Source organism: Prunus mume, linkage group LG5 (assembly GCF_029339155.1).
Source record: "Prunus mume cultivar Tortuosa linkage group LG5, ASM2933915v1, whole genome shotgun sequence".
Lineage (NCBI taxonomy): Eukaryota > Viridiplantae > Streptophyta > Magnoliopsida > Rosales > Rosaceae > Prunus > Prunus mume.
In genome coordinates this window covers 25,728,187-25,755,566 of record NC_142702.1, presented here as the reverse complement: position 1 = coordinate 25,755,566, position 27,380 = coordinate 25,728,187, and the positions used below count along the sequence as shown (strand labels likewise).

General features: G+C 37.4%; 5 protein-coding genes and 2 non-coding genes across 9 annotated transcripts; 2 read left to right on the top strand and 5 right to left on the bottom strand.

Annotated features, from left to right (window-relative positions):
- Nucleotides 1-4,552: 4,552 nt before the first annotated feature.
- Nucleotides 4,553-6,260, top strand: EXPA16 (expansin A16). The gene is made up of 3 exons (XM_008235413.3): nt 4,553-4,796; nt 5,286-5,604; nt 5,715-6,260. The coding sequence occupies exons 1-3, from the start codon at nt 4,646-4,648 to the stop codon at nt 6,022-6,024; spliced, it is 780 nt and encodes a 259-aa protein (XP_008233635.1). The 5' UTR covers nt 4,553-4,645; the 3' UTR covers nt 6,025-6,260.
- A 1,012-nt stretch (nt 6,261-7,272) lies between these two features.
- Nucleotides 7,273-7,466, bottom strand: LOC148917433 (small nucleolar RNA snoR143). The gene has a single exon (XR_016127575.1). It is a non-coding gene; the product is annotated as a small nucleolar RNA snoR143 (small nucleolar RNA).
- Nucleotides 7,467-8,303: 837 nt separating this feature from the next.
- On the bottom strand, nt 8,304-14,054 carry IDN2 (XH/XS domain-containing protein). Its single transcript, XM_008235412.2, has 8 exons — nt 13,679-14,054; nt 11,491-12,440; nt 11,028-11,209; nt 10,610-10,699; nt 10,231-10,518; nt 9,524-9,733; nt 8,749-8,984; nt 8,304-8,642 (listed from the first exon to the last, which is right to left on the bottom strand). Exons 2-7 carry the CDS (start codon nt 12,410-12,412, stop codon nt 8,751-8,753), a joined length of 1,926 nt encoding a protein of 641 aa, XP_008233634.2. The 5' UTR covers nt 12,413-12,440; nt 13,679-14,054; the 3' UTR covers nt 8,304-8,642; nt 8,749-8,750.
- A 2,198-nt stretch (nt 14,055-16,252) lies between these two features.
- On the top strand, nt 16,253-21,829 carry PAT2 (protein affected trafficking 2). The gene is made up of 11 exons (XM_008235411.2): nt 16,253-16,679; nt 16,801-16,877; nt 16,976-17,225; nt 17,315-17,941; nt 18,179-18,352; nt 18,553-18,679; nt 18,763-18,872; nt 19,062-19,262; nt 19,348-20,336; nt 20,832-21,101; nt 21,231-21,829. Exons 1-11 carry the CDS (start codon nt 16,464-16,466, stop codon nt 21,598-21,600), a joined length of 3,411 nt encoding a protein of 1,136 aa, XP_008233633.2. The 5' UTR covers nt 16,253-16,463; the 3' UTR covers nt 21,601-21,829.
- Nucleotides 21,830-21,854: 25 nt separating this feature from the next.
- Nucleotides 21,855-24,416, bottom strand: LOC103332660 (uncharacterized). Its single transcript, XM_008235410.3, has 9 exons — nt 24,157-24,416; nt 23,925-24,041; nt 23,473-23,782; nt 22,953-23,379; nt 22,764-22,863; nt 22,608-22,667; nt 22,456-22,539; nt 22,258-22,365; nt 21,855-22,163 (listed from the first exon to the last, which is right to left on the bottom strand). Exons 1-9 carry the CDS (start codon nt 24,223-24,225, stop codon nt 21,855-21,857), a joined length of 1,584 nt encoding a protein of 527 aa, XP_008233632.2. The 5' UTR covers nt 24,226-24,416.
- A 273-nt stretch (nt 24,417-24,689) lies between these two features.
- Nucleotides 24,690-24,762, bottom strand: TRNAK-UUU (transfer RNA lysine (anticodon UUU)). Its single transcript has one exon. It is a non-coding gene; the product is annotated as a tRNA-Lys (tRNA).
- Nucleotides 24,763-24,878: 116 nt separating this feature from the next.
- Nucleotides 24,879-27,191, bottom strand: LOC103343870 (Calcium-dependent lipid-binding (CaLB domain) family protein). 3 transcript variants are annotated; one of them, XM_089051463.1, is made up of 5 exons: nt 26,885-27,191; nt 26,310-26,378; nt 25,631-25,769; nt 25,355-25,490; nt 24,879-25,217 (listed from the first exon to the last, which is right to left on the bottom strand). In XM_089051463.1, the coding sequence occupies exons 1-5, from the start codon at nt 26,949-26,951 to the stop codon at nt 25,155-25,157; spliced, it is 474 nt and encodes a 157-aa protein (XP_088907589.1). In that variant the 5' UTR covers nt 26,952-27,191; the 3' UTR covers nt 24,879-25,154. The 3 variants fall into 3 exon arrangements, with proteins under 3 accessions (XP_088907589.1, XP_088907590.1, XP_088907591.1); XM_089051464.1 differs by having other exon boundaries at nt 26,310-26,375; nt 26,885-27,188; XM_089051465.1 differs by lacking the exon at nt 26,885-27,191 and adding an exon at nt 26,488-26,506 and having other exon boundaries at nt 26,310-26,375.
- Between the last annotated feature and the right edge of the window lie 189 nt (nt 27,192-27,380).

The following is a 27,380-nucleotide window of genomic DNA, read 5'->3' as shown; positions in this document are numbered from 1 at the left end:
AAGGGTGGAGGGTAGGCGGCAGCCAGCAGATGGAGATAAACTATAGAGACAAAATTTCCATGAGAGCAAAAGTATGGCAAATGTTATTGCCCATTCCTTCAATTCCCTTTCAATTCTATTACCTTTTTGTTTTTTCCATATCACACCGGCATTTGTAAGGCAAAGAAGAAAACATTATAGTTACTGCTATGCTTCTCCGACAAGGATCATGTGTGGTTTCTTGAAATCTTGAATCATGTGCACGTAAAAATTACTAGGAAATTCATTGCACATATTATATATGTCGCGTAACTTGTTATTGGTCTCCCACCAATCCAATCCAAATAAGAAGGACCTCTCTAGTCTTGCAGGAGCCCACAATGATCCCCCACTCTAATGCATCTGTCTACTGGCCAGATTGGTGGTATGTCCACTTGCCGGATCGAAGAATTCACAGCCCTTCAAATTTATCGGAATAGAGAATTGTAGTGGACACTGTAATGGATCAAGGTTGGACCTTAGGCGGCTCTAGATTTTATGAAATGTTTCTCTATGAGATTCTGCAGTTGATATCTAACTAGCCCAAACCAATGCTTGACCATCATGGTGGGTTGCTTCAAAGTCGAGAGCTGTTGTCATGCTCTTGAAGCTACCCAAAAACATCGTTGGGCTCAAATTGGGTGAGGTGGGCTATTGGGCTCGACAAATTCCTTCATCTGTCAATTTAATTATAGCCTTGCAAGGTGCAAGGGAAACTCATGGATAAGTTTTGCAATGGCCCTATAATTTATTTCTCCTAATTAAGCTAGACACTCACTCACTATGTACACTAATTACAGACCAAACTACATTAATCACTTAATCTTAAGCCAAAAGCAAGAACTACCGTGACAACATTGTTCCGTTGAATGATTCTTCCCGTAAACGATAATTACTCAACAACATTATTTTTAAAGGAAATTAAATGGTTTTACTCATTTTCATTTCATGATCATCAAGCTTCAACGCTTCGTACAGAAGGGAATTCCATCATTCTGTCATCTCCAACTCCACATTATAGCTATAGCTATCAGCATATATGCATGTGCCACAGAAGTAAATGTCAAACCAAGGTTGACTGACCTCTATGTAAAATCAAATTATTGTTAACCTAAAACATGTATTAGCGACTTGATTATATAATTCATACATATATACTCTTGGCAGCAAAGCCATGTGGACCATGTGCTTGCATTGCGTAGAGCAGAGGCTATAACTCTCATGCATGCTCATCAATGAATGTTGACATATATATATATATATATATATAATTTGCAATAGGTAATATAAATATACACAAAAATGTTTCATTTCCTTCTCAACGTGCCTAACTGATATTTAATAAGAGTACAACTAAATTGACCCCAATCGCCCAAAAATATGGAAATATATGAAAACTCTTACATTAATATAATATTGATTGGAGGTTTGCTCTGGCGGTGGTGAGAGTAGCCAATCTCTCCTTAAACTTTTTTTCAAAATGAAAATAAATAAATAAATAAAATTGATTGTGAAAATGATTTGTAATTTGGGTCTTTTGCCCGATAAATGAGGGTGGTAGTTAAGATAGTTGACGTGGTAGTTATTCTTCATGGACTTAAAGTTGTCATAAGCTCTTAGGGGGTCAACAATGTTGATTGAAGGCACTTGGGACCCTACTTGAGAGAGAGAGAGAGAGAGAGAGAGAGAGAGAGAGAGAGATAAAGTTTTGAGTATGAAAAAAGAAGAACGTTGGAGATATGATTCTTAATTTGCTTGCTTGAGAAACTTGGAATTTTTTTTATGGTAGGGGCTTTGCGTAAAACTAAATGGAACCTAGATATGGTTACATGTTTTATTTTTTTCATGTAAAGAGGGGACATGAAAATATAGTAAATGGTCCCTAGTAGGTCTACGAAAGATGAGGCAAGATTTCAACCAAAGCATCATGATGAACTTTCAAATTGTCAGAAATTTTGATTAGGGCAATTTGTTCCTCTATAAGCAAGCACTGAAAATTTTGCAACAACCAGACATGGCTTTGGGTGCCATTTTTCGCACACTGAGTGATGAAATTGTTTTGTTTGCTACGAATCCCACGAACAAATTTGAATATTTAATGACTTGGTTTCATGCATGCAAGACCAAAGACATTATGCTCTAATTCATCATGATTATTATTCTTTAGTGTATAATGGAATGTACCAAACCTTCAAGAAACGTATTCAACTTTTTGGGATTAGGTTATTATACACTCAACAATGAATTATATAGGAATTGCTTGTCAATAGAGAAACAATATATTACTTACTGTGAGCGACGGTGAAATTCATCATCAACAGTTGACAATTATTCATACAGTATTTATATATCTCTTACCCAAATTACAAGCATGCCACGCACAACAATTTACAGTCCCATTTCCTTCATTAGCATATCTCATAATCATTTGAACTAATTTGGCTTTTAATTGAAGTAAAATTCTGATCAAATGAGTTACATACCCTTTTTTTTTTCCAGAAAACCAAATTTTCAGCTTCTCTCTCTCTCTCTCTCTCTCTCTCTCTCTCAACAATTTTAATAATTAATTTCTACTAGCTAGTAGCTACTTGGGTGATGGAATTAAAGAAGTTTCAAACTTAACGCAATCACAGGCAAAATAAACAACATCAACATCCATCCCAGCTTCAAAGGGAGACCAATAATGTCATATGCTATAGCTACCTAGCCAAGCCATGTGTCATTGCTGAGCTGACTTGACTTTCTCTTCTTCTCTCTAGATGAGTCATACAAATCCACATACACAAAACACAAGGGAAAGAGGTAGAAAAACAGTTTTGGTACAGCATTTCACATGCATTGAGATCAAGCTTCATGGGACAAAATCCAAAACTGGGTGACTGGGCGAGGGGTTTGGTGGTGTGTTGTTCAACAGCTAAATAATTTGCAATGACGTGGTGAATATCTCTCTTAGATTTTGTTCATGGACGAATTAAACTCTTCTTCTGTCTCTGTCTCTCTCTCATCCCAAATCCTTAATGCAAAAAGCAGTAAAGCATACCTTCCTAACCGTTTTTGAGGCTTTTTCTCTCTGCCCCTTCTTTACTGAAACGCTTTTCTTTTGCTGCTAAAGTTATTAGACATGCCTCCTGGTCCTCCCCCTACTAATTTATGATTAGGGGATCGAGATTTAGATAATGAGTTTCATAATGCACGATTCATTCGTCGAGTAATTCTACATGTATCATACTATTGTATATGAAATTTTTACGGAAATGGCTCATATATGTACAATCCAATCTACAATGTGATAAATATATATGATACAAATAGTTTTATTATATTGTTCTTAGTATGATGAGTTGCGATGCCGAGGGGGATAAGATTAGGGTTACTATATGGTTTTGGACTGGGTTAGGTGCAAGATGTATATTTATTTGACCCAACTAGAAGGTAAGCCAGAGTGACGTAGGCCAATACGTAGGTCCATCGTATCCACATATAAACGATAGGATGTGTACGACAGATGCACGGCGCAATACGAGGACCGACGAATGCGGAAATTATTGGGCCCTTCGAAGGAAAACCCAATTCTTCACCCTTTGAAAAAAAAATTAAAAAAGAAGAAAAAATTGGACAATTTGCGGATAAATTATAGCGGCGTCAAAATTGATTTTCCTCTTTTCGAAAAGTGAGAAGCTATATACCAACCAACCCCATCCCACTAGTGGCTTGATCTTTCTCCACCCACAGATTAAAATATTTTGAAAAAATGTAGTGACTGAAATTGAAAATTTTAGTAGTACTAATTCTGTTCTTTTCTCTAACAATTTTACATGTTACGTTGCCAGATTGATAATTTAAACTATTAGTTATACTAACTATTTTAAAAAGGGTGTGTAGGTTAATAATAGTTAAACTTGTACCCGAGATTATGTGTTTGAATTCCCCCTCAATATCACTTTTATTTATATAAAAAAAACTATTTAGCAAGAGAACATTACTCGGATGTCCCGGGAAGTAAAATAGTGCACAGCATTGTATCCGTACCATTGAGTACGCAATGCAAGTCTTCCCTCCTATTCAGTCCACCGTCCCCAATGTCTCAAAAAAGTCAAAAGAATAAAAGGAAAGAAAATCCATGTTGGCCAAAGAGAGAGGCCGCAGATGATGCCACAACTTGCAGATGAAGCAAACTGGTTTCATCCATCCATATTCCATATGATCACAACAGCCTTGATCCCCACCGACCTTGTTGACCCTACATTTTCACATTTGGCATCATCTTCCCAATTCCACCACGTACCCTGAATTTTCCATAAAAACCGTATTGTGTGAAAGCCATTAAAGCAAATAACGATAAAGGGCATTTCTGTCAGTTCATGTTAAAACGGAGTTGAATGGAATTACCGCCAAAAGCTTTAGCTACTCGAGGGAGGGAGACCAAACCGCATTAATTAAGGTGATAATTTTGGTCACTTTTTGACAATTGTTTGTTTTCTTCCCTCTCTAATTTGCCTCTCGGCCTTGATAAATAGCACTCCACCCCTCTGTCTTCTGCTCACACCCAACCTCCAAGAAAAAACCCATTTCTCTCTCTCTCTCTCTCTCTCTCTCTCTGTGTCTTCCAGAGGAGTGCTGAAAAGTAATGGCTACCATGACTCTTCTCTGCATTGTCTCTCTCATAGCATTGGCAAGTACAATTGTTGAGGCCAGAATTCCTGGTGTTTACTCTGGTGGGGCGTGGCAGGGTGCTCATGCTACTTTCTATGGCGGCAGTGACGCCTCTGGAACTATGGGTAATTTCAAGACCCCCTGCATTTTAGTATTTTACTAAGCACAACATAACATAAAGTTCATCCCTTTTGGATTTGAAACTCCCAATTTCCAAAACCCACATCAAATTTTTCCACAATTTTCTCACATTCTCTATGCATCAGTTTCATGAAAACCATGATTCAAAGTTCATTCCTTTCATGCATTTTGCTAAGCATTACATAACATAATGTTCACACCTTTTTGTATTTCGAAAACCGACATCAAATTTCCACAATCTTCTCAAGTTATGTACCCAATTTTATGAAAAAACCATACTTCAATTTTGCTTCATAGCATAAAGTTAATTCCTTTTGGATTCGGACCTCCCAATCTCAAAAACCCACATCAAATTTTCCCTTAAATTTCTCACATTCTTGATGTACCCAAATTTATGAAAAAACCATTCTTAATTTTAGTTCATAACATAAAGTTCATTCCTTTTGATTGATTTTGTGTAATGTACTATACAGGAGGGGCATGTGGGTACGGAAATTTGTACAGCCAAGGCTACGGTGTGAACACAGCGGCACTGAGCACAGCCCTTTTTAACAACGGTTTGAGCTGTGGAGCTTGCTTCGAGATCAAGTGTGCAAATCAGCCTCAATGGTGTCACTCTGGTAGCCCCTCCATTTTTGTCACCGCCACTAACTTTTGCCCTCCAAATTACGCCTTGCCCAACGACAATGGCGGCTGGTGCAATCCTCCTCGCCCCCACTTCGATCTCGCCATGCCCATGTTCCTCAAGATCGCCGAGTACCGCGCCGGCATTGTCCCTGTCTCTTATCGCCGGTGAGCTCCCTCTCCGCCGACATTAAATTAGAAGTTTAGACCATCAATTGTAAGAAAATGACTCATAGTTTATACGTAGTGAAATGACTTAAATGCCCTTTTGTGTGTAGGGTGCCATGCCGGAAGCCAGGCGGGATCAGGTTCACGATCAACGGCTTCAAGTACTTCAACTTGGTTTTGATCACCAACGTCGCGGGTGCAGGGGATATAGTGAAGGTGAGCGTAAAAGGGTCGAAGACTGGATGGATGAGCTTGAGCCGCAACTGGGGTCAGAACTGGCAGTCAAATGCTGTCTTGGCTGGACAGTCACTCTCCTTCAGGGTCACAGGCAGCGACCGACGCACTTCCACTTCCTGGAACATTGTCCCTGCAAATTGGCAGTTTGGCCAAACTTTCACTGGAAAGAATTTCAGAGTCTAATATTAAATTTTCCCTCTTTATTATATAATTTTGTTTTTGGGAAAAGAGAGAAAGAGTTGTGCGGTTAAAAACTCTTTTTTGACTGTTGGTGGGGGGTGAGGAGAGAGAAAAAGAAGGAGGAGGCAAAAGTGAAGTTGTAAGCAGCTGAGGTGGCTGTAATGGTCATGTAGCCCGCAGCTTTTGGTTGTTGTTATAATATATACCATAAGTTATAGACATGATCAAGTATTTTTCAATTTTCTTGCTTTTGATTTTGTTTCATGTTGAGTGCTTTTGGGCTTGCTTTTGACAATGGTTCGCACTCGGGGTGTAATTTTACCTACAATCATGGATTTTGAAGGGATGTCTGCCACTAGCAGCTCAATAAGAAACAACAACAACAACAACAACAAAATTTGTATTTGTGTTTAACTAAACTCAAAATGAGGAGAAAAGACTTCCATGAAACGGAGTAGCACTATTTTGTTATCTACGTTGCAACAACGTTTTTTTTTCTTCCAAAAAATTGTGACTCTGCTCCACTGTAGTTGGATTCTTTGTGTTAAATCTAATTGAGCTTTAAGTTGTTTCTACTGCATCAGGTCTTATAACCTGATAGAGTTATCAATTTGGTTGTGTACTGATGTTTCTCATCACAGGCTTTCACCCACACAAAAAAAGGCATTGGAGCAATTTCTGTTTTTTTTCTCATCCGGTTCTGTGGTACATCTTCCCAGATAGAAATCTCATATCAAGTTTTTGTTGTATAACTTCATTATGAATTGAGTATGTTTTAGATTGTGCAAATCCTGAGTTTCTCTAGTCTTGTAGTTCAGCACAGTGCATCTTCCCAATGTCAAAGATTGAAACCCAAGCCTCAGTTTTTGCACATTTTGTCCAACAAATTTACAGATTCAAATGTTGTCTCACTCATTGAATTTTATGACTCATTTTGCAGACAAATTGAAACTTTCCTAACCTTAAGCATCCACAAGCAAAATTCCAGTTCATTAATTCATAGTTTGAGTTCAAAACCAAGTAAAGATCTCAGCCCATTTTGCTTACTTTCCCAGCCTTCACTTTGGGCTTTTGTTTAAACTTGTGCAGGTAGCTGTTCTTGAGATTTAACCATCATGTTCAAGCAGTCCTAGTTCCATTCCAAAACTCATAAATCCACCAACAATGTAACATAAAATTAAACCCTTGATAAAAATAGAAAAGCAAAGGGATAAATAGAATTTCTAGGGTTTGAAGTGATTGAAATTGAAGAAATGTGAGATGGAATCAGTAGAAAAACGGGACAGATATAGCCCGCCATCTGTGGATACCATCACTACGGTTGTCTGGCCGCTGCCTAACTCCCACCAAAACGGTGCGAATCAGGCGTTCACTGTAAGCACTATTGGTCTCTACGAGAAAGCAAACCAAAAATCACTTCCTCCTAAAAAACCCAACAAGTGCCATATTGCCCATTAAAACCCAAAATCATACAAAAACCCTAAAAAATCAACAAACAAAATCTAAACAAGACGAGGGCTCATATCAAGTGTATAGAAATTGGATGGCCTGTCATTGTGGGTCGAAATCCAATTAGAAACGAAAGAGGAAAGAAAGCAAAGATTTTTTTTCCAGAGACGCCAAAGCCTCTGCCTTTGGATGAAAAGGGGCGGCGACTTTTCTGGTTTTCTTTCCCCTTTCAGATTCGAATTGGGTTTGCTCCAGTGTTTGGAGCATTCCCACTCAAGCCTCTCTCTTTCTAATCACAGCCCTAATTTTACAGAAGATGAGATGTGCTTCGTCTCCATGGGAATGCTCTGTGTAGGCGGACGGAGATCTAATGATTTTGTAAAGAGAGAGCACCAATATATATAGGATTAGGGTTACAAGAAATTAGGGGATGCTTTTAGATGGGAAAATAAAACGTCGCCGTTTCAGTTTAAAAAATATGGCGCCGTACTATAAATAAGTGGTTCGTTGTGGTACACTCCGCTGGAAGAGAAACGACGTCGTCCGGTAGTCGACCGAGTGATTTACCTTGTTTGGCTGAAATTCTCTGTACTCTTTTAACAGCCATCCAAACGTTAATAAGTTCTTTTTAAGCTTGAAACCAACGACAGTAACTTCTGTGTCACGGGTGCAATGTGAGATATGAACTTGTCTATAACGAGAGCATACACTCCCTATCACGATAAGTAGCCACATGGCTATTACGTGAGGAGATGTGAAAACAATGCATATACACCTTGTTACATGCAAGTTTTTCTCGGTCCGGCAAAGTCAAGCAGTAATGGATAGATAAATGGAACTGAAAAGCTCGCAATACTGTTATACATTGTCAAATACTAATGATACAAGCACAGTCAAATGTCGATAGTTGGAAATGGTTTCCCTTCTCTGAGAGTTTGAAGAAGAAGTTGGGTAGTGTCCATGTGGACTAAGTTACCTCTCCTACACTAGTAAATAGTGTCTTATTAAAGATCAAAGTTGATGAACAAAGCAAATGAATACATCTAAAGGTAGAGAGTCCTCCTTCAGATTAACCACTTATTCGGCAAGACCCCAGGAACGGACATAATAAGGCTAGTAACCGCCATCCTGCGTTGAGACTTGGGAAGATCCACCAAGCTGGCCATACACAACTGCAGAAACAGAATTGAAATACTCAAATTAGGTGGATACCACCCCCCAAAAAAGAAAAGAAAATTCCAACCATATAGAGATCTATGACAAACATTGAATACCAACCTTCAATCTTCCATCCGCTGTTTCTTTATTTTCCATTGCTTCAGAATAAAGTCAACTCCTTCTTGCAGTGAAGCCCTTCGTCCCTCAGCATAGTTCCACAGTTCAGAAGTTATATACCTCCCACTAGGGTTGTATTCATTTATCTCCTTTAAAGCTGATGTTACAGCATTATACACCTCATCCCCCAGTTGTTTCTTCAAATCTTTCAATTTTTCATCTTGTTCATTTATGAATTCCTGAACCAGTGATGTTGATATCAAGTGAACCGTAAAACATTGAAAAGGAAGCAAGGTGACAAGGCCAAGTGCCAAGTGTTTCAAAGGAAAAGCACAGGGAGGCATTAGTGTATGACTGGAGCTTAACAATTACACGCTTCAACAATAACATATGAATGGAAATGACGTGGACATTTTTTTAAAATGTAATTTGATGTTTTAGATACCTTCGATGTCAAAGCAGAATTACCAACCATTTCCAACTAGAAACTATATTAAAACACAACCAAACAAGCATGTGAATGGAGGTCATATATGATGAACATCAGGTATGTCACTGGGAAAGGATTTTACCACCACAATTACAAATTTGGCCCAACTAATTAGATAAGCAATGATACAGCACATAACTCACAGGGATAGCCAAACTAGTTCAATCTAAGAATTATCTTCAGCCAGCATATTTGATATTTATCTTTTTTGTCAGATATTTTCTAGTGCTAAGGGAAACAGCTAAAGAATCAAATCCAATGAGATATTGATATTAATAGAGAGTACACCTTATGTTGCCCATCGACTGTAGTAACTCTGAAAGGATGCCAGTCTGGGTCCTTCAGGTATTCTTCCCACAATGAGCACAGCTCTGTGGCTTTCTCTTCTGCTTCTTCCTCATTATACTTTCTCTTCATTGCTTCTTGGAAGGGTTTACTGTCAAGCTCACCCATTCTCTTAACACCAATATGAGCACGATTTGATATTTCCTTCAAGCCCTGTAGAGCAAGAATATTAGTACTTTATGACAAGATAGAGAAGCTTGTTGTAAGTGTAAGAAATTAAGAACAGAACTTTAAATATATCGGATACACAAAGGGCCACAGTTCTCAGTCCATATAACAGTACAAAAATTGAAGATCCCACTACAAAGAAAAGCATGTCTGCCTCCACACGCACCGCCTGCTATAAATAGTGTTAAGGATCATAGTTAACCATCGTCTGCTACACCATGTTGTGCTAACTACTAAATATGCACACACACAAAAAGTGCATTTCTGCAAACCATTCCATTCAAATCCTTAAAGAAAAGGTTCGGCACAAACAAAAATCTGTAACATTGACCTAAGAATCACAGCCCCAAATTACATAATCAAAACTCAAAAACTACATTCCAAATTCTTGTAAGACCATCTGAATGTCAGATGTCTGCTTTACTATAAAAGGAAGTAACTGAGGCACCATTTAAATTAAAAATTAAAACAGAAAAACTTACATTAACCAATTCCTTACGAGCTTCCTGCAGCTCATCATTGCTCTTACGCTCCTTTACAATTAGAGTTTGATTTAAAGCTTCTAAGTCTTCAAATGTTTCTTCCTTTTCTCTCAAGTCTTTGAGCATTGTGTCCACCTTTTCCAGCACTTCAACATCCCCATCATCCCCCATGCGCCTTACAACATTTAAGTTCCCTCTAAGTTGCTCAATTTCCAATTCAAGAGTTTGCTTTGTATCCAGTTGCTTTTCCAGTTTAATTATTTTACTGTGGAGCTCCTCCTTTTGCCTCTGGATGAAATTGGTAGTCACATACATCAAGATCTTCTCTGAAATCTATAAAATAATGTTCAGATCATTTTCAAGCAATTAACCAACAAACCTTCTGATCTTCAGCCAGTTTCAATAAATTTTCATTAGCCTTCAGTTGCTCCATAGAAGCCAATTGCAGAGAACTATTTTTTGCCGAATTCTACAAGAACAAAATCAGTGTTATCAAGTGCTCGGGACCATCCTTCACCAACAATGACAACAAAACATTGCAACTAATGCTGCTATAGAAAAGTAACCCAGACAAAAGCATCACACAATATATGTAAACTAAACATAAATGCATCAACTCTCATCCCCAAATATTCATGATATGACTTGATGACACTTGAACATCATGCTCATTTTCAGTAACTTTCAACAAACTAGTTTTCACCTCTTCAATATTCATAATTTCACATACAGTCACAGGAATATTAATCATGAAATCTAAGAGATAATGTGCAACAATGAAGCACAAATTAGCAAACCTTTTCAATTTCATCGGCGAGCTTCCTACTTTCACTTTCATTAGCCACCGCACGCTTCTCCATTTCTTCTATGCGTGTCTCTAGCCCTATCTTCTGAGTTTCCAATTGTAACTTAAGTTTTTCGTGGTCGCTAAAAATCCTCTGAAAGTGATCCCGCGCACTCATTTGTATCTTTTTTATATCTATCAAGACACACAGAAAAAAGGCATGAATTAATGTCATTACAGCATCATACGACCATAAAAATATAACAAAATAAAATAAACCCAAAATGGTGAAACCCAAGCCACTTTATCCAAACTATACAGTTACCGTACAGCTTCAGAATGGAATAGCTAGAAACATAATTAACAAACAAACGTAAACTAGTCAGAATCCAGTCAGAAAACTAAGCTAAAGATAACATACCTTCCTTATTTTATTCAATAAGTAGCACTCTTCCATTTTTCTTATAGAAACATACCTTCATTATAACCTTGAACGAGCTTTTCTTTCTCTGTGATTACGCTCTCAATGGAGTTTGTAGTTTCACTACATTTTAGCTCCATCTCTTCCATGTCTTTGTTCTTGCCCTGAATGATATTGTTAAGATTAAATACAAGCTTATCCTGCTTCCTGGCTTCTTCCTCCATAATTTCAGAAATTGTTTTAAGGTCTCCAATCTTACGGAGGTGTTCTCCAACAATATTGGTACCTTTATAGTCCTCTGCACGAGCAACCCAAGCATAAAGACCAGATTTTTGGTCACCATTAGCACCCCAGTCCTTTTTCCCATGACGATCTGCCTCATAAGCCCTCTCAAATGACATGGCATTAACATAGCCAGGCCAATCTTTCCTAAATTCCACAACGGCACTTCCTGAGTGACCCCGAAAATTCCATAGAGGGTGAACCCTTGTGGGATTGAACCCTCTCCTTATTAAATCATCTCTCAGTTTGGATCCACTTTCTCCTACATATCTCCCATCATCTGCCCGTCTGGTTGGAATATTAACCACTACCCCTGTCCAAGGCCACACTAACTTTTCATCATGGTCACAATCAACTGGGGGGTCTTCCTCACCCACAGGTTTAGATGGACCACCTTCAGTTGCTAGATCTTTTTCCAAATATTTCGCTAAAGCTGAGTGTTTGGCCTTTTCTTCTGCGCTTCTCTTTTCTGAATTACTCTTTCCCACCCCAGAGGCATGTTGGAGCAGGTCCTTCAGAACAAAATCCCGCTTTTTCTTCTTTGGGCAGAAGGGGCAAATATATGTCCCATCTGAGCTTCTCACATTGTGTTTTCCATTCTTCAGATCTTCATAATATTCTTCTTCATCCTCATCCATTTCTGTGTCACTTATATCTGTATCATCTTCAAAGATAGGATCCTCCACACTCCCCATTTGTGAACTTTAGTTAAAGAGCACTAATCTGAAAATTGAAATTATGAATATAAGTGGCGTATTAAATTTTTTTATTTCAATGATTTTGAAAAGTTCATCCGGGAAGTAGAACACGTGCAACCACAGGTTATGGAAAAAAAAGGTAGACATAAGTGAGGGTCTAGTACAGATTTAATACCGTTAATCTAATTTCTTTCACATTTGAAAATATTGGCACCAAAAAAGCACAAAATAAATCTCCCAAAAGAGTTGATGAAAAAGAAAAACATATGGGTTTTTTTTTCCTGAAAGACAGAATCAAGTGAGGTAAAATTAAAAGCAACTTGCAAGTTACAAGTCAAAAGATCAGACAGAAAAAGAAAGTGGACATACAGCAACATTCAGCATATATAGTGAAATCACAGAAATAAAAGCTTTCGGTTTCACCATTTTAGCGCTTATGCAGCAGCTAAACCCATCATAACTCAATTTCCAAAAAAAAAAACAAAAACAAAAAAAAACTAGTAACTGCCCATGTAAGCTAGTTGAGATTTGCAAAATAAAAATCCATCTTAGCCTTCAGAGAATATCTTGCATATGAAATCACATCGTAGAGTTGTACAGAGTTTACACAAATAAAAAAACTAGTATCTTACATAAATAAAGCTACAGCAACATTCAGAATATATGGTGAAATCACACAAATCAAGGCTTTGGATTTCACAATCCTAGGGCTTCTGCAGTAGTGAAAGCGCCATATATAGAAATCAGTTTCAGTCCATATCATTCCTCTCTTTTCTGTGAAATCAATCATAACACAATTTCCAAAAAAAATAAAAATAAAAGTCCTAGTAACTGCTCATGTAAGCTAGTTGAGATATTGCAAAATACAAATATATCTTTGACTTAATAAGATAATATCTTGCATATGAAATCACATTGTAGACTTGTACAGAATTTACACAAATTAAAAAAATATCGTCAAAATACCAAACTCTTAATCACCAGAAATCAAAAGAAACTGTTTGTAATCAGTGGCCTAAATGTTAATCCTAAAACCAACCATACAATTTTTTTCTAAAACAAGCAGATCAGCCAAAACACACAACAGAACGGAGGCTGAAGCTGCAAAACTTGAAGCCAAACAAGGTAGAAGCCCAAAATTGACAATGCATGTAGTAAATTACACATATCAGCAAAACGAGCACATGCATGTAGTGGAAACAAGCAAAACCAGAGAAAGATCAGCTAAAACGTAGAAAGAAGGGAGAGACAGAGTGAGATGACCTGCGAAAATTGGAGCTCCTGAGGGCACGGATGAGACTGAGAGACCACTCTGTGTGAGCTCTCTTCTCTGGGTTCTGGGGAAGACGGGATTTTGACGAAGAAAATTGGGGCTGGGCTAATTGCTGCTGCTCTCAGTGCTTCTCACCATAAATAAAGCGAATTTCGTAATCGATTCACTGTGCGTGACACTGAGAAAATGGAGAAGACGACAAATACGGGAATTGGAGACCTCGCGACTCTTTGACCGAATTGGGAGTGATGATGAATTGGCATAAAATATTGTTATTTTTTGCAAATTCCGATCAAATTCATCGGAAAAATGTCATTTCATCTGTTAATTTTTCTGACATATTTAACTTGGAAGTTAGGTTGTATTTTCATGATGAATGCATAAAATTCAGAAATAATTATTATGGTGCTTTTTTACTTTATGTTTTTGGAGAAATGATTATGGTGATTAGGTTATCTCATCACCAAACAGGTCATTTAAACCAAATTCATATAGCTTAAATGAGTACACTAATCACAAGGGATTGAGAAAGATACACTAAACTCAACAAATGAGAATGATGTGGGATGTATAAACGGAATCCTGCACCATTTAGTAGAGAGATGAATGCATTGTGCATGTTCAAAGTCAAAGTTTATTTCTATCCAAATCCGGAGTTATCATAATGATTAGTGTGATGCCCAAATGGATAATATTTGATGTTTAATTTTGATAAGTTGGTTAAATTTGATTTGTTGTAACTCGAAATTTGGATGGTAATATTGTTTTTACCATTTCATTTTCACATTTTTTTTATTTTTTTGATGTTGTTGGAAGAGATACTTTAATAAACACCATATAAGAGTGTACAAAGATAGTACTGAAACAATCAATACTATTCAAAACTCAAGAACAAATGTGTGATCTTAAAACAAGACTCGTGCACATCAGGCAGCACTAGAAACTTGCAGCCAAAACATGTATGGTTATAAATTTATTTTCTTTTTCCAAAAAAATGAAATATAGTCTTCAAATTCACCCTTTAAAAAAAAACCAACTTCAAAGTGTTTTCATTTTTTTTAATTTTTATTTTCATTTTTTATGTGCTCCTTCATTCGCCAATTTTACAACACCACACATGCAATGCACTAAAGTTATCAAAATTCGGTGTTTAGGACCTCCCAACTTGGACCTAGCTGCTCAACTATTGCGTTCAACCGCGAACCCATTCCAAACTTTAAGACCTCCATATCCAAAATTTACCCAAAAAATAACCCAAGCTTCGAAAAATACTACGAATGCTTTGCAACATGCATTCATTCTATGATCACAAATTCACATTTTGAACCTAAATATTCCATTTCTAAGTTCCACATAAAATTGAAAACTGAAATGAGTTACCAAACAACTTTTAAACATTTTTCAGTTTTAAATATTTTTGAAAACTAAATTGGTTACAAAACAAGTTTTATGTTTTCAATTTCTTAAAAATAAATACTAAAAATTGAAAATTGACAATTGAAAATTGGAAATCGAATAAGCCCATTTTGAAGTGAGTTTACAAGATTAGGTTGGGATTAAGAGTAAATAACTCAAAAGAGTTCAAGTTAAAAAATTATTTTAAGTTAGTGATTAGTGGTGATGAAAAGCTAATACGTCATTGGTTCATCATATATGAGTTCTTTATATCTCACATTTTGATGTTAAAACAAAAACATATATACCATTAGACTAACTCATATTAAATTCGTGACATTTCATGGATAGAAAGAAAAACTAGCCATATTTAGAAAAATAAAAAATAAAGTAAAGTTTTCTTACTTGTTTCTTTGAATTCGATTAGGTTTGATATATTTTGGTAACCATGGTAGAAAGCAATCTGAATAAGATAGTTTATCCATAAAGAATACACCATAAAGAATACACCATCTATCATGAAATTTAAATGATTATATTCAATGCAATGTTAAGAATAAATGACTAAATCCAATGAATTATTTTGACATAATCTCAAATTCGTAAATAGATATTCGATTATCTATAGCCTAATTTTATTTGAGATGTTTAGTGATATACTCATTTTAGCAGTCATATTATAGATAAACCCTATACCATTGAATTTCTATAAACAAACCCAAAAAAACCCTAAAAAATGACAATTAGCCTTATTGAATTTAATATTGATTATTAAATTACTTTGATGCCATATTGAGTATTTTGGGTATTTTTATAAGATTTTGAGGTTGAGCTTGTTTTAAGAAATTGAATAGCAGTTTTGTAATTTATAAAAAGTTAAAAGCCTATTTGTTATGTTGTAAATGAGTTTCGGGTGTGTTTCTAAAGTCCATTTTATATAGTATTTTTATATTTTGAGCCCCTATATTGAGTATAATAGTGGATCTCCCTTTAAATTTTTGTATATAAGCAATATTGAAAGAAGGGAAAATCGAAGTTAGGACCTTAAGTGCATATGAAATATTCATAACCACTGAAGCTACATGCTCTTTGTACACCATAAACAATTTTTATTACTAAGTAGTAAGGTATTTATTCATAAGTAATCGTGGCTGCTCTAAACGTACGTTGCCAAACGCACCTCAACCAGCAGTAGGAGTTCCAATCCGAACTAATTTTCACTTGTTTCCAAACAGCTCCTCATCTCTGGTTCTACTGTACTGTCAGGGTGACCCTCCGCGATCACAACTCACAGACAGTCATCTTCCCTCTCTATTTCTCTCACGCTTTCAGACCCACAGAGAGAGAGCTTAGCTTTCAGGAGCTGAAGCGTGGAAAAATATGTTCCCTCAATTCGGCGCAACAGCAGATACTCTAAGCAAGGCGTCGACAATGGTGTTCCGGATCGGTACGGACGCCCACCTCTACGACGATCCCGATGACGTCAGTATCGCTCCTCTTCTTGACAGCAAGTTCGACTCTGAAAAATGCGAAGCTCTCAAGCGCCTGCTCGCTCTCATCGCCCAGGGCTTCGAAGTCTCCAATTTCTTCCCTCAGGTCCTCTCTAATTTCGACACTCTGAGTTTCCGATTAAAAATGACAAAAGAAGAAGAATCAGAGCTCTCATCGGAGCCTTCGTTTTTAATACGAGTTTCGTTTGGTTGAATTGGAATTGCAGGTTGTTAAGAACGTAGCATCGCAGTCATTGGAAGTGAAAAAGCTGGTTTACTTATACCTGCTGCATTATGCTCAAAAGTAAGCTTAGATAAGCTGCACAATCTGAATTTTTGTTTTGTTCTTGATCGCTAAATTTTGAGCTCATCTTTGTGGTGTTTGTGAAATTTATGTTTCAGGCGTCCGAATGAAGCATTGCTATCGATTAATTACTTCCAGAAGGATTTGGGGGATCCAAATCCGTTAGTGAGGGCATGGGCCCTGAGAACTATGGCGGGGATCCGTCTACATGTTATTGCACCCTTAGTTCTTGTTGCCGCTGGAAAATGTGCTAGAGATCCCTCTGTGTATGTTAGAAAATGCGCGGCCAATGCTCTTCCTAAGCTGCACGATTTGCGCCTTGACGAAAATACCGCGGGGATTGAAGAGGTTTGATTCACTAATTGTTGCAATGTTGATTCATTCATATGCAGTGTGCCAGTGTCGTTAATATTTCTATAATGTTCTGTTGTATGCAGATTATCGGAATATTGTTGAATGACCACTCCCCTTGTGTCGTTGGTGCTGCTGCCGCTGCTTTCTCTTCCGTTTGTCCGAATAATTTGGCTCTGATTGGAAGAAATTATAAAAGGTTATGCGAGATTCTTCCTGATGTAGAAGAATGGGGTAAAATAATTTTAATCGGGATCCTTCTGCGCTATATAATTGCGAGGCATGGGCTTGTAAAGGAATCCATTATGTTTTCTTTGCACAGTACAGAGAATTCTCAATCTGAAAAGGATTGTTCAGACACCAACTCTGCGTTAGTGGAAGACAACGGTGACATGAGTGGTCGTTATCAGTCTGAATTAGCAAATATTGTATCCCGTTGTTATATTGAAGGACCAGCTGAATATTTATCACGATTAAGTCTCATGAATAAAGATGCATCTGAATGCAATTATGCCCGTTTTACATCTGGAAAGTCCAATGATGATGTGAAGATCCTGCTGCAGTGTACATCCCCATTGTTATGGAGTAATAATAGTGCAGTTGTACTAGCAGCTGCTGGTGTACACTGGATTATGGCACCCATAGAGGATTTGAGAAGAATTGTTAAGCCGCTCTTGTTCGTTCTAAGATCATCTAATGCCTCAAAATATGTGGTAGTTAACATTTCCTTACAATTTAATTGGTTTTTGTGTAGCATTAAAGTACTATTTTTAAATTTTGTTGATGCATGCATGTGACCGTGGATTCATATATTCTGATATTTTGTAAATATTATTTTGGTCCTGTTGTCCTGTAGGAAATTTCTTTTGTGTCAATCTTCATGTATTCTGTTGTACTTAGTTTACAGTTGGTAAGATGGTGAGGATTGTTTTGTTGATTGATCAGTGCAGGTTTTATGTAACATTCAAGTGTTTGCAAAAGCAATTCCTTCACTCTTCTCTCTGTACTTTGAAGACTTCTTTATATGCTCTTCAGATTCATATCAAATTAAAGCTTTGAAACTGGATATACTGGCTTACATTGCTACAGATTCATCAATTTCATTTATACTCAAAGAATTTCAGGTAATTTCTTTCCTTTTGAAATTAGATTGTTCATAATTATATGTACATGAGTGTGAACGGTGTATTTTAATTTATGTATGTTGTTTAGACTTAGCTCTATATCATCAACTTTATCTGATAATTGCAAACATTTATGTGTGATAATATTTTAAAAAATCAAAGGCATGTATCGTTTGCTTATTGTTTTATTTTGTTGCTAGGATTATATTAGAGATCCAGACAGGAGATTTGCTGCTGATACTGTTGCTGGAATTGGCATATGTGCGCAGCGACTTCCAGAAATGGCAAACACATGCTTAGAATTTTTATTGGCTTTGACCAGACAGCGTCTGTGACTATTTTCTACTTTGTTGTATAGATCTTCAAAAAGTTTTGCTTCTTGTTTTTTGAGTTATTGTCCAATCTTGCAGAACTTATGACTGGTGAATTCGGGTCTGTGGATGGTGAAGCAGATATTTTGATTCAAGCAATAATGTCTATTAAATCAATCATTCAGCAAGATCCACCTGGTCATGAAAAGGTATTCTTAATTTTCTGCTGAGCTGCTGTCATTAGATGTCTAAGTCAAGGGTGCATAGGCGATTTACTATTATATTTTGTGAAACTTTGTTACCTTGTCTTTCTTCTCTCTGGTGTTTTTTTTGGGGCATCTAGTAATTCACTTTTATACCTTTTCGCATCTAGTAATTCACTTTTATACCTTTTCAAGGTTATTATTCAGTTGGTTCGTAGTTTAAATTCAATAAAGGTGCCTGCTGCCCGGGCTATAATTGTTTGGATGGTTGGGGAGTATAACTCTTTAGGTGATCTCATCCCAAAGATGTTAGCTACAGTTCTCAAGTATCTTGCATGGTGCTTTACTTCAGAAGAGTTGGAAACAAAGCTTCAAATTTGTAATACTACTGTTAAGGTACTACTCCATGGTGCTCTTCTCTAAGTAAATGTGTTAATGTCACTCTCTTTGTTTCTAAATGTTGAGGTTATCTGTTCTGTAGGTTTTATTGCATTCAAAAGGGAATGATCTGTTGACTATAAAAAAAGTTTTAATCTATGTGCTGGAATTGGCCAAATGCGACTTAAACTATGACATTCGTGATCGAGCTCATTTCTTAAGGAAAATTCTGTCAACTTATTTAGATTCTCGAGGTCTGGAGGAGGAAACCAATTGTCTGGCCCAGCATAAAGATAGTTCATGTGTCCTTGCAGAATACTTATTTGGAGGACAAAAAAAACCAATGTCACATGAGCCCATTGATCACCGGTTTTACCTTCCTGGCTCTTTATCACAGATAGTACTTCATGCTGCTCCAGGGTATGAACCTCTCCCAAAGCCCTGTAGTTTGCACTGTGATGGCCTCAGAATGAATGAATTTGGAGAGGGAGTCACTAATGGTGATCCATATGTTACAGACAACGAGGACTCAGAGTCTGAATTTTTGGATGAGGAAAATGCTTCTAGTTATAGTTCACAACACTCTGATATGGATTCAAGTGGCAGTGGTGGCAGTGAAGAGGCTGGTTCTGCAAGTGAAGGCAATGAAAATTCTCATCCCTTGATTCAATTTTCAGATGTTGGAAATGCTAATGAAAAGAAAAATATAGCTTCTCAGTCTGCTTCTGATTTTGGGGAATTGTTGTCAAATAGAGCTTTAGAATCATGGTTAGATGAGCAGCCTGGTTTTTCAAGCACAAATACTTCAGAACAAAGTCAAGTCCGTAGATCTTCAGCAAGAATCTCAATTGGTGATATTGGAGGTCAAGTTAAACCTAAAAGCTATGCACTCTTGGATCCTGTGAATGGAAATGGCTTAAAGGTTGACTATTCATTTTCATCTGAGATTTCAACCATCTCTCCTCTGTTTCTATGTATAGAAGTTTCCTTCAAGAACTGTTCAAAGGAAATCGTGTCTGATATAACTTTGGTTGATGAGGAATCCGGCAAAGGCATGGATTCTGTAGACCAAGCTTCAGGTTCACGTGAAAGGTAATTTAAAATAAAGTAATTATTTCTTCGTTGAAACCTCCATGTTATACATTGAGGTTGAGGTTAGTAGACCAAATAAGTTGTTTTTATGGTGGATTTGTTAAAATGTGAGATCAAAAACAGTTTTCTGGAGTTTTTACATATTTCTCTGAGTTGCCTACTTGATGGAGTATCAAGTCACTTGACCATTGAGTCTCCTGTAGTTCTAAGGTCGACCATCATTTTAAATTTAATGTTGTTTTCTGTCTGCATATTTTAAGTTATTGTTGATATTGGGTCCAAGGCAGTAGTCTTAAATTTTTTTTTTCCCGTCAAAGGTTGAGGTTGATGTGGGGGTTCCAACTACACATGATCGAGCATGATCCTTTGATCTAATTAAACTGCATTTGATTTGTTCTTGGATCATCCATAAAGTATTAAGAAGTTTATTTCTCCCTGTGACATCTTTCCTGTAGTAAGGGCTAATATTTTGTTACGATTATCTTGATATCGCAGCTCAACAATACCTGAAAATAATGAGCCAAATCTAGTTTCCGTAGAAGAGATCGCTTCTCTAGAACCTGGTCAGGCAATGACAAGAACCGTCCAGGTTCGCTTCCATCACCACCTCTTGCCTCTAAAACTGACCTTATATTGTAATGGCAAGAGGCATCCTGTTAAGTTGTGGCCTGACATTGGATACTTTGTAAAAGCTCTTCCTATGGATGTTGAAGCCTTCACAAAAAAGGAGTCTCATCTGCGAGGAATGTTTGAATGTGTAAGAAGGTAAAGCGACTCGTTTTTCCGAGGTCGTATAAGACAAATTCTAACTATTGATCATGGTTTCCAGAACACCCCTTCTCTTTTGGTCTTTGTTGTGTACACTGAATTGAATGTTTGTGTTTTGTACAACAGGTGCACCTTCACTGATCATGTAAAGGAGTTGGACAAGGACAAGGGTGACAATTCATTGGTAGAAGACAAATTTCTTGTAATCTGCCGAAATCTTGCATTGAAAATGCTTAGCAGTGCAAATCTTCATCTTGTATCTGTTGATTTGCCAGTCGCAGCGAACCTCGATGATGCAACAGGTTTGTGCTTGCGATTCAGCAGCAAGCTTTTGAGCACCTCTGCCCCCTGCTTGATCACCATCACCATTGAAGGTAGATGTTCTGAACCGTTGGAAATGCCAGTTAAAGTAAACTGCGAAGAAACTGTATTCGGGCTGAATCTGCTGAACAGGATCGTGAATGTATTGGTTGAGCCCTTTCATGCCCATGAGTAGTTTCTAAGATGCTTGGAAACGAATAATTAAATTTTGAAAGAAGATAGGAAATCCGCTTGTTATTCTAAATGTATTACTGCATTTGTTTATGTATTGCAAGTGTTCTGACTCTCCAGATGTTTAATGCATTGTTTGTACAGTTGGCAAAAGCTCTGTAATTTAAATCAATGGGACACAAAAGTTCATGTCATTTAAATACACGTATAATTCAAATCCATCTAGATCAAAACCTTCTGTGATTCTTGTCATTTGGCTCACAATGGCAGCAAGTACCGGAACTCTGATTCATGAGGTTGGACTTCTACCATTTTGTTTATCGGAGACTTCGTTTCCCCATTCAAGCACTGCATTATCAATCTTTTCAGTGAAGCAGAGCGTGGCAATTGGCTGTAAATCCATTCCAGCAATGATTCCATACCGTCAGCGAAATCAAGCATGTGCCATTGTAGAAGCTTTGGCACCAGAATTTTCTTCTTGCTTGTAACTCCAACTGAAGCTTCTAAGTACTCCACTTTTGCTCTCTCCAACTCGTTAACTATGTCGTCTGGGGTATAGACCCTTAACTGCATGCATATCAAAGTCTTAACTTCATCAAAATTTACAAATATGATGGAGAAAAATGTTGTGAAATAAACTAGGAGAGCTGCATGCACTTACTGCTGGTGAGGACCAACTGCCTCGACAAAGAGCAAATGTCACATTAGGTTCCGGGTATCCGAGACCGTAGGCATGTCTTAGTAGCATTTCTTTCTCATACGCAGGCCCCTACAAATTGAGATGCAAATGTTGAGGCAAAAAAATTACATAAAAGAGAACAAAAATAGGAGCTCAACTTTTGATTTTCATTTCACGTACATGTTTCGATTCAGATGGATGGCGGAGTATGAAATGCTCGATCGCCAGAGCATTTAACACTATGCCTCCCACGTTCAATGCAGCCTATTTGAAAATGGTTATTGATTAGTATCAGAATTGGGAAGTCATGGCTCTTACAGACATTGATGTACCTTGTTCATAAGCGCCAGTAGCTTCTCCTGCGTGGAAGGCAGCCCATGTTCCAGAAAGGCCTGAAATTTGATAATTAAGAATAGAAAGCTCCCAATCAATATCATTCTTCAGATTTCTGTCTTTTCTTAAATCTTGCTTAAGATGTCTTACAGTACATGCATGATGCAGGCATTGTAGATGTTGATCCAGAACGCTAGCTTCTGCTTGTAGGTCAAGAAAGTCAAGTCCACATCACTCAATTGATGCATCAACTTCCTGAAGACAACATAAAGAAGTTAACAAAACAACGCTTTTGAGAATGAATTTGTAAACAGCCGTCATTGCTAACAAGACCTGTAAGCAACCTCAATTTTCCAATTCCAGTCAAACAGTCTGATAAGCGGCTGACGTCTAATGAGCTTCTTGTGATTTGGATAAAGTTCTTGTATGGGCCAACGTCCCTGACAGCGCCATCTATATCCGGTAATATGCAGTAAGGGTCAACATTGGATGTGTTGTAGTTGAAGAATACTGTGGATGATTTGCAGTTGAATGAGGTTTTTGCCATGAACCCTTTCGAGTTCATGCAGGAGAGAGTTAGCTTTGGGGCCACAGATGATCCCTCTTTGTCCAATGATGTCTGTTTTAGGTCAAGAAATATGCCTATAAGGCACTTGAGCACTTCTTCTGAGAGTTCATTTGGTTTCAGACTAATGCCAGTTTCATTAATATCCACATTGCCCTGGTTTCTGCTTCTCCCACTCAGCTTCCTTGACATTTCAGAAATTTCTCCTGTCAAAAAACACAACAAATAATCAAAACAAGGGAAAAAAAAGTGTTTCAATATCCACATTCTTCTTCATATGAGATAAAGAAGCAGTTTACCATCTGACTTTGGGAAATTCCACCTTTGGAAATCTGATGCAGAATCCACAGAGGCTCTTCTATTCTTCATCCTTCTTTCTTTTCTCAATGCCTCATAGTTCTGGGATCTACTACATCTCTCTTCATTGAGCACTGACTGATTTCCCACTCTGCACAGCGAGTGATTCTGTTGCCCTTGCCTCCTCTGCACTTCCCATTCTTTGGTCTGTTCCCTCTCTTGGTACAACCTCAATTTCAGCTCCTCAACTTTTCTTTCCAGCCTACCAATCTCTTCTTCCACCATTGCCAGCTCTGAAAATAGCACCTGAACCTGCATATTGTAGAGCCTCTTCTCAAAATTCAATTCCACTTAATTACACCACACACAAACACAAATGCGCTCTCTGACACACACACAAATGCGCGCGCTCTCTCTCTCTCTCTCTCTCTCTCTCTCTCTCTCTCTCATATACCTGAGGTGGAAGCAATGATAAAAGGCATGGATGTGACAGCAGAGGTCCATGAAGAGCACAATGCAGAAACCTATTTAGTGTTTGTTGTCCATCTAACTCTGATTGTAATTTCATAACCTGCAGAACGCGTAAGCATTTGATTTGTGTCAACTTTCTGTGACAAGTTTTCTAATATGCAAACATTTAGAACCCCAAGCTGGGAAACAAAAAAAGGGAAAAACTTTGTTGTCACCTCTTCCTCAAGATCAAATCTTTTCTGTTTCTCTTCGCTTTTTTGCATCAGAAAGTCTTCGAATTTCATTATTTACACAAAGAAAGATCACAAGCCAACAGTTTGGAAACAAGAATCTGAGGGCAGCAGCAGTGGTGGAAGTTATTGAGGCATGAAGTGCCTAAAACAAGGAGAGGGTGAGGTGTTGTCGTGGGTGCCATTAAGGGTAGGTAGGGTTGAGATATCGGAAGATAGAGAGGGAGGGAAACAGAGAGCAGATGAAAATTTTGGAAAATTGAAATGCATGAGAGAAGGTGGCGGTGGAAGAATCTTTTGTGTATCTGTGATTGCACAGTTGGTATTATCATTATTGTTATTAGTGTATTGCATGGCCATCCCATGATCTCTCTTTTGCACAAGTTGCATTTCCATTTAATTGCAAACTGTTGGTGGTGGTGGTGGAGACGTGAAGTCCATGAAGACAAGGGGAAAAAAAAAAAAAACCAAAAGAAGACCCCAAAAAAAATATATAACTAAATACAGACATCGCGAAGCGCCGTCTGTGGGAATCGAACCCACGACCACATGGTTAAAAGCCATGCGCTCTACCAGCTGAGCTAAGACGGCAGATGATATTAAACTCCCTAATTTAGGTAATTATGCAGAGGAATAGAAGCTTTTTTTTTTTTTTTTTTTGGTGCAAAATAACTGATCTCTTATGAAAATTTGAAATATATGGAAAATTTGATATCAAACATCATTTCATTTATCTACCAACTGAATCACTGATTACATAATTCATCACTAAATTGCGTTTTTTTTTCTTTCTTTCTTTACCATGGAATTTCAAAAGTTCAAAGCTACAAATTAAGAACTGGAGAGATTACAAGGAGGATCAAGGCCCAACACACAGAAAACTAACTACAAATAAGCCTAAACCTAGCAACACTGGCCCAATCCTCTTCAAGGAGCTTTAACTAGTCTGTACTTTGCAAGCTGCGGCAGTGGAATTTGTTTCCCTATGGATATGCATCACTGTGCTTCCATCCTCCAAACTCTTGTCCCTCATGTTGCTGTTCTGCCTATAAAATGCAACAAACAACCACACACACACATATCAATCCAAGAAGAAAAGAATTGTTAAAAATTTGTATAAACTAGAAGCCTTGTGATCAGTTTCATATTTTAAAGCAGAATGAGAGCCCAAAAAAAAAAATACCCTTGGAGTGAAAGTTAGACCAACTTGAATCTCCCCACGATAAGTACGATCTGCACGAACAACACTATATTTAAGAGGATGAAGTTGAGCAGTTCCATTCTCCACACCCAGTGCCAATAAATCCTTAACATATATCCTGCAGATTAAGGGTAATTTGATCTACCATATATCAGTCATGACTAATTAAGTAGAACATAGGAGAATGCTTTGAGTTCAAATCTCACGGGCGACAACTATTGAGTAAAAAGAATATCATATACGAATATTATTACGTACGATGCTTCTCCTATATAGTCATCAGCAGTGAAGGTGTCTTTATCCATGATTTTGAGGGTGACCTTGTACTGCTCCCCTGACCCTGGATACTCTGCCCTGAATGTAAATCTCTCGTTCCACACCGGACTGCTGCCTTGCCCTGCATTACCATTTCAGAATTAGAACATGTAGTCTTTGTAGTTCACGCAACGCAATAAACGCAACAACACTACACGAAATTTGCCAGAATAATTAAAAATCACAATGCGTCTGATTTTTATATAACTACTGATGCGCTATTTATATAAAAGGTTTACCTTGGTCATGAGTTTATTAAGTAGTTCAGCTTCTAGAAGGCAACTTGGCCACACCATTTTTATTACAAGTTTAAAAGGGAGGAGAAAGCCTTGAGGATCGTATTAACTAAGTACTTGATAGAAAAAAGTCTAAGAGTATAGGTGAACCTCAATCTAATAAAAATTTAATTCTCAAAGTCTACTATAGTTCCATACATTACGCAACTCAAGGAACGATTGGACATTTGAATAAAATATATTTCTTACAACATGAAAATGCCAATCAATTGTTCTTATTTAATTGAATTGCGTGCTTTGACATCAAAACTCAAAAACAGATTTGTGTCAACCCTTATTTTAAGTTGAAGTATTGGGTGCAAGTCAAATGGATGTTGGAACTTTACCTCTAGCCACGCTGCTCTTGCGCTCTTGGCCTTTGTATTGAATCAGAGCATAAGGATCCATACGACCTGCTAAATCAAACTCTGTGTTAAAATGCCAGACTTCAAATAAATAAAAATAAGAAGTAATATATCATGCAGCAATTGATGTAAAATCTCCATGGGAGAGCAACAAAACCACCTTTTTAATCGTAGATGAATATTTTCCTTGATTTTTTTTTTGAAGCAATCCAACAAACCTCGTAGCAATGGTGGATTGCTTCAAAAAATTTATATAAAATGGGATAAAGATGAATAAGAGAACAAGTATACATTCAAACCAAAAGCAGAGAAAACACAAGTGCAGCATTAATGAAGCTCACCAACTTTACTGGATCTATTTGTTTGAAAGTCTAATAAATGGTGGAAAGGAAAATAGTTGATTAAATTTAGAGAATGGAGCACAAAAATAAAAACTTTTGCAGAAACCCATCAAGGTTAATGAATGCCTTCAACTATTTTCAAGCTCAAACTACATTCTATTGAACTATAGAACAGCATAGACATAAAGGAAAGAAGGAAAGGAAGAGAAAGTATACTGAATAAATCCGTGTCTCCAAGCCCCTTTGCACTCACAAGCATCACCTCCAATATCCCAACTGCCATCTCTCTCTGCTATCTTGCTCTCTCCCTCTCTCTGAGAAATTCAATTTCAATACGATTCTATAAATGCTTATCGCTTTATGAACTTGACATGGGTTATAACGAAGGATTATAATTTATATACAACACTACAAAGGGGAGAAGATTCCATGACGGGCGGTCAAATTCACAAATGAACAGAAAACGGGCAAGTCAGGCTCTCCTCTCACGGCAAAGTCTTCCCAAGTTAGCTATTGTCAAGTGGGCACGCGTTTTGTGAGGAGAAAACAAAATATATAAATAAATGCAAAAATAGCAAGATGGTGGGTGATGGGGTGCACTATTTGACTTGAGATTTCAATTAAATAAATGCTGATTAGAGCATCTCCACCTATAAGGGTTAAATTTAGGGTAAGAGCAAATAAGGACTACCATATTCACGTAAATAGTATC

What these genes read in the sequence shown, in the direction of transcription:
- EXPA16 (XM_008235413.3), top strand. Translation starts at nt 4,646, where the DNA reads ATGGCTACCATGACTCTTCTCTGCATTGTCTCTCTCATAGCATTGGCA. An exon ending in TGACGCCTCTGGAACTATGG is followed by an intron (nt 4,797 to 5,285) that starts GTAATTTCAAGA and finishes TGTACTATACAG; the next exon opens with GAGGGGCATGTGGGTACGGA. An exon ending in GTCCCTGTCTCTTATCGCCG is followed by an intron (nt 5,605 to 5,714) that starts GTGAGCTCCCTC and finishes TTTTGTGTGTAG; the next exon opens with GGTGCCATGCCGGAAGCCAG.
- LOC103332660 (XM_008235410.3), bottom strand. Translation starts at nt 24,225, where the DNA reads ATGAAATTCGAAGACTTTCTGATGCAAAAAAGCGAAGAGAAACAGAAA. An exon ending in GATTTGATCTTGAGGAAGAG is followed by an intron (nt 24,042 to 24,156) that starts GTGACAACAAAG and finishes CGCGTTCTGCAG; the next exon opens with GTTATGAAATTACAATCAGA. An exon ending in GCAGTTGGTCCTCACCAGCA is followed by an intron (nt 22,164 to 22,257) that starts GTAAGTGCATGC and finishes ATATGCATGCAG; the next exon opens with TTAAGGGTCTATACCCCAGA.
- PAT2 (XM_008235411.2), top strand. Translation starts at nt 16,464, where the DNA reads ATGTTCCCTCAATTCGGCGCAACAGCAGATACTCTAAGCAAGGCGTCG. An exon ending in CTGCTGCATTATGCTCAAAA is followed by an intron (nt 16,878 to 16,975) that starts GTAAGCTTAGAT and finishes TTTATGTTTCAG; the next exon opens with GCGTCCGAATGAAGCATTGC. An exon ending in ATCCACCTGGTCATGAAAAG is followed by an intron (nt 18,873 to 19,061) that starts GTATTCTTAATT and finishes TACCTTTTCAAG; the next exon opens with GTTATTATTCAGTTGGTTCG.
- LOC103343870 (XM_089051463.1), bottom strand. Translation starts at nt 26,951, where the DNA reads ATGGCAGTTGGGATATTGGAGGTGATGCTTGTGAGTGCAAAGGGGCTT. An exon ending in CAAGAGCAGCGTGGCTAGAG is followed by an intron (nt 25,770 to 26,309) that starts GTAAAGTTCCAA and finishes ATGGTAATGCAG; the next exon opens with GGCAAGGCAGCAGTCCGGTG. An exon ending in GTCTAACTTTCACTCCAAGG is followed by an intron (nt 25,218 to 25,354) that starts GTATTTTTTTTT and finishes TGCATTTTATAG; the next exon opens with GCAGAACAGCAACATGAGGG.
- IDN2 (XM_008235412.2), bottom strand. Translation starts at nt 12,412, where the DNA reads ATGGGGAGTGTGGAGGATCCTATCTTTGAAGATGATACAGATATAAGT. An exon ending in TCGCCGATGAAATTGAAAAG is followed by an intron (nt 10,700 to 11,027) that starts GTTTGCTAATTT and finishes TTGTTCTTGTAG; the next exon opens with AATTCGGCAAAAAATAGTTC. An exon ending in CTCGTAAGGAATTGGTTAAT is followed by an intron (nt 9,734 to 10,230) that starts GTAAGTTTTTCT and finishes CTTGCTCTACAG; the next exon opens with GGCTTGAAGGAAATATCAAA.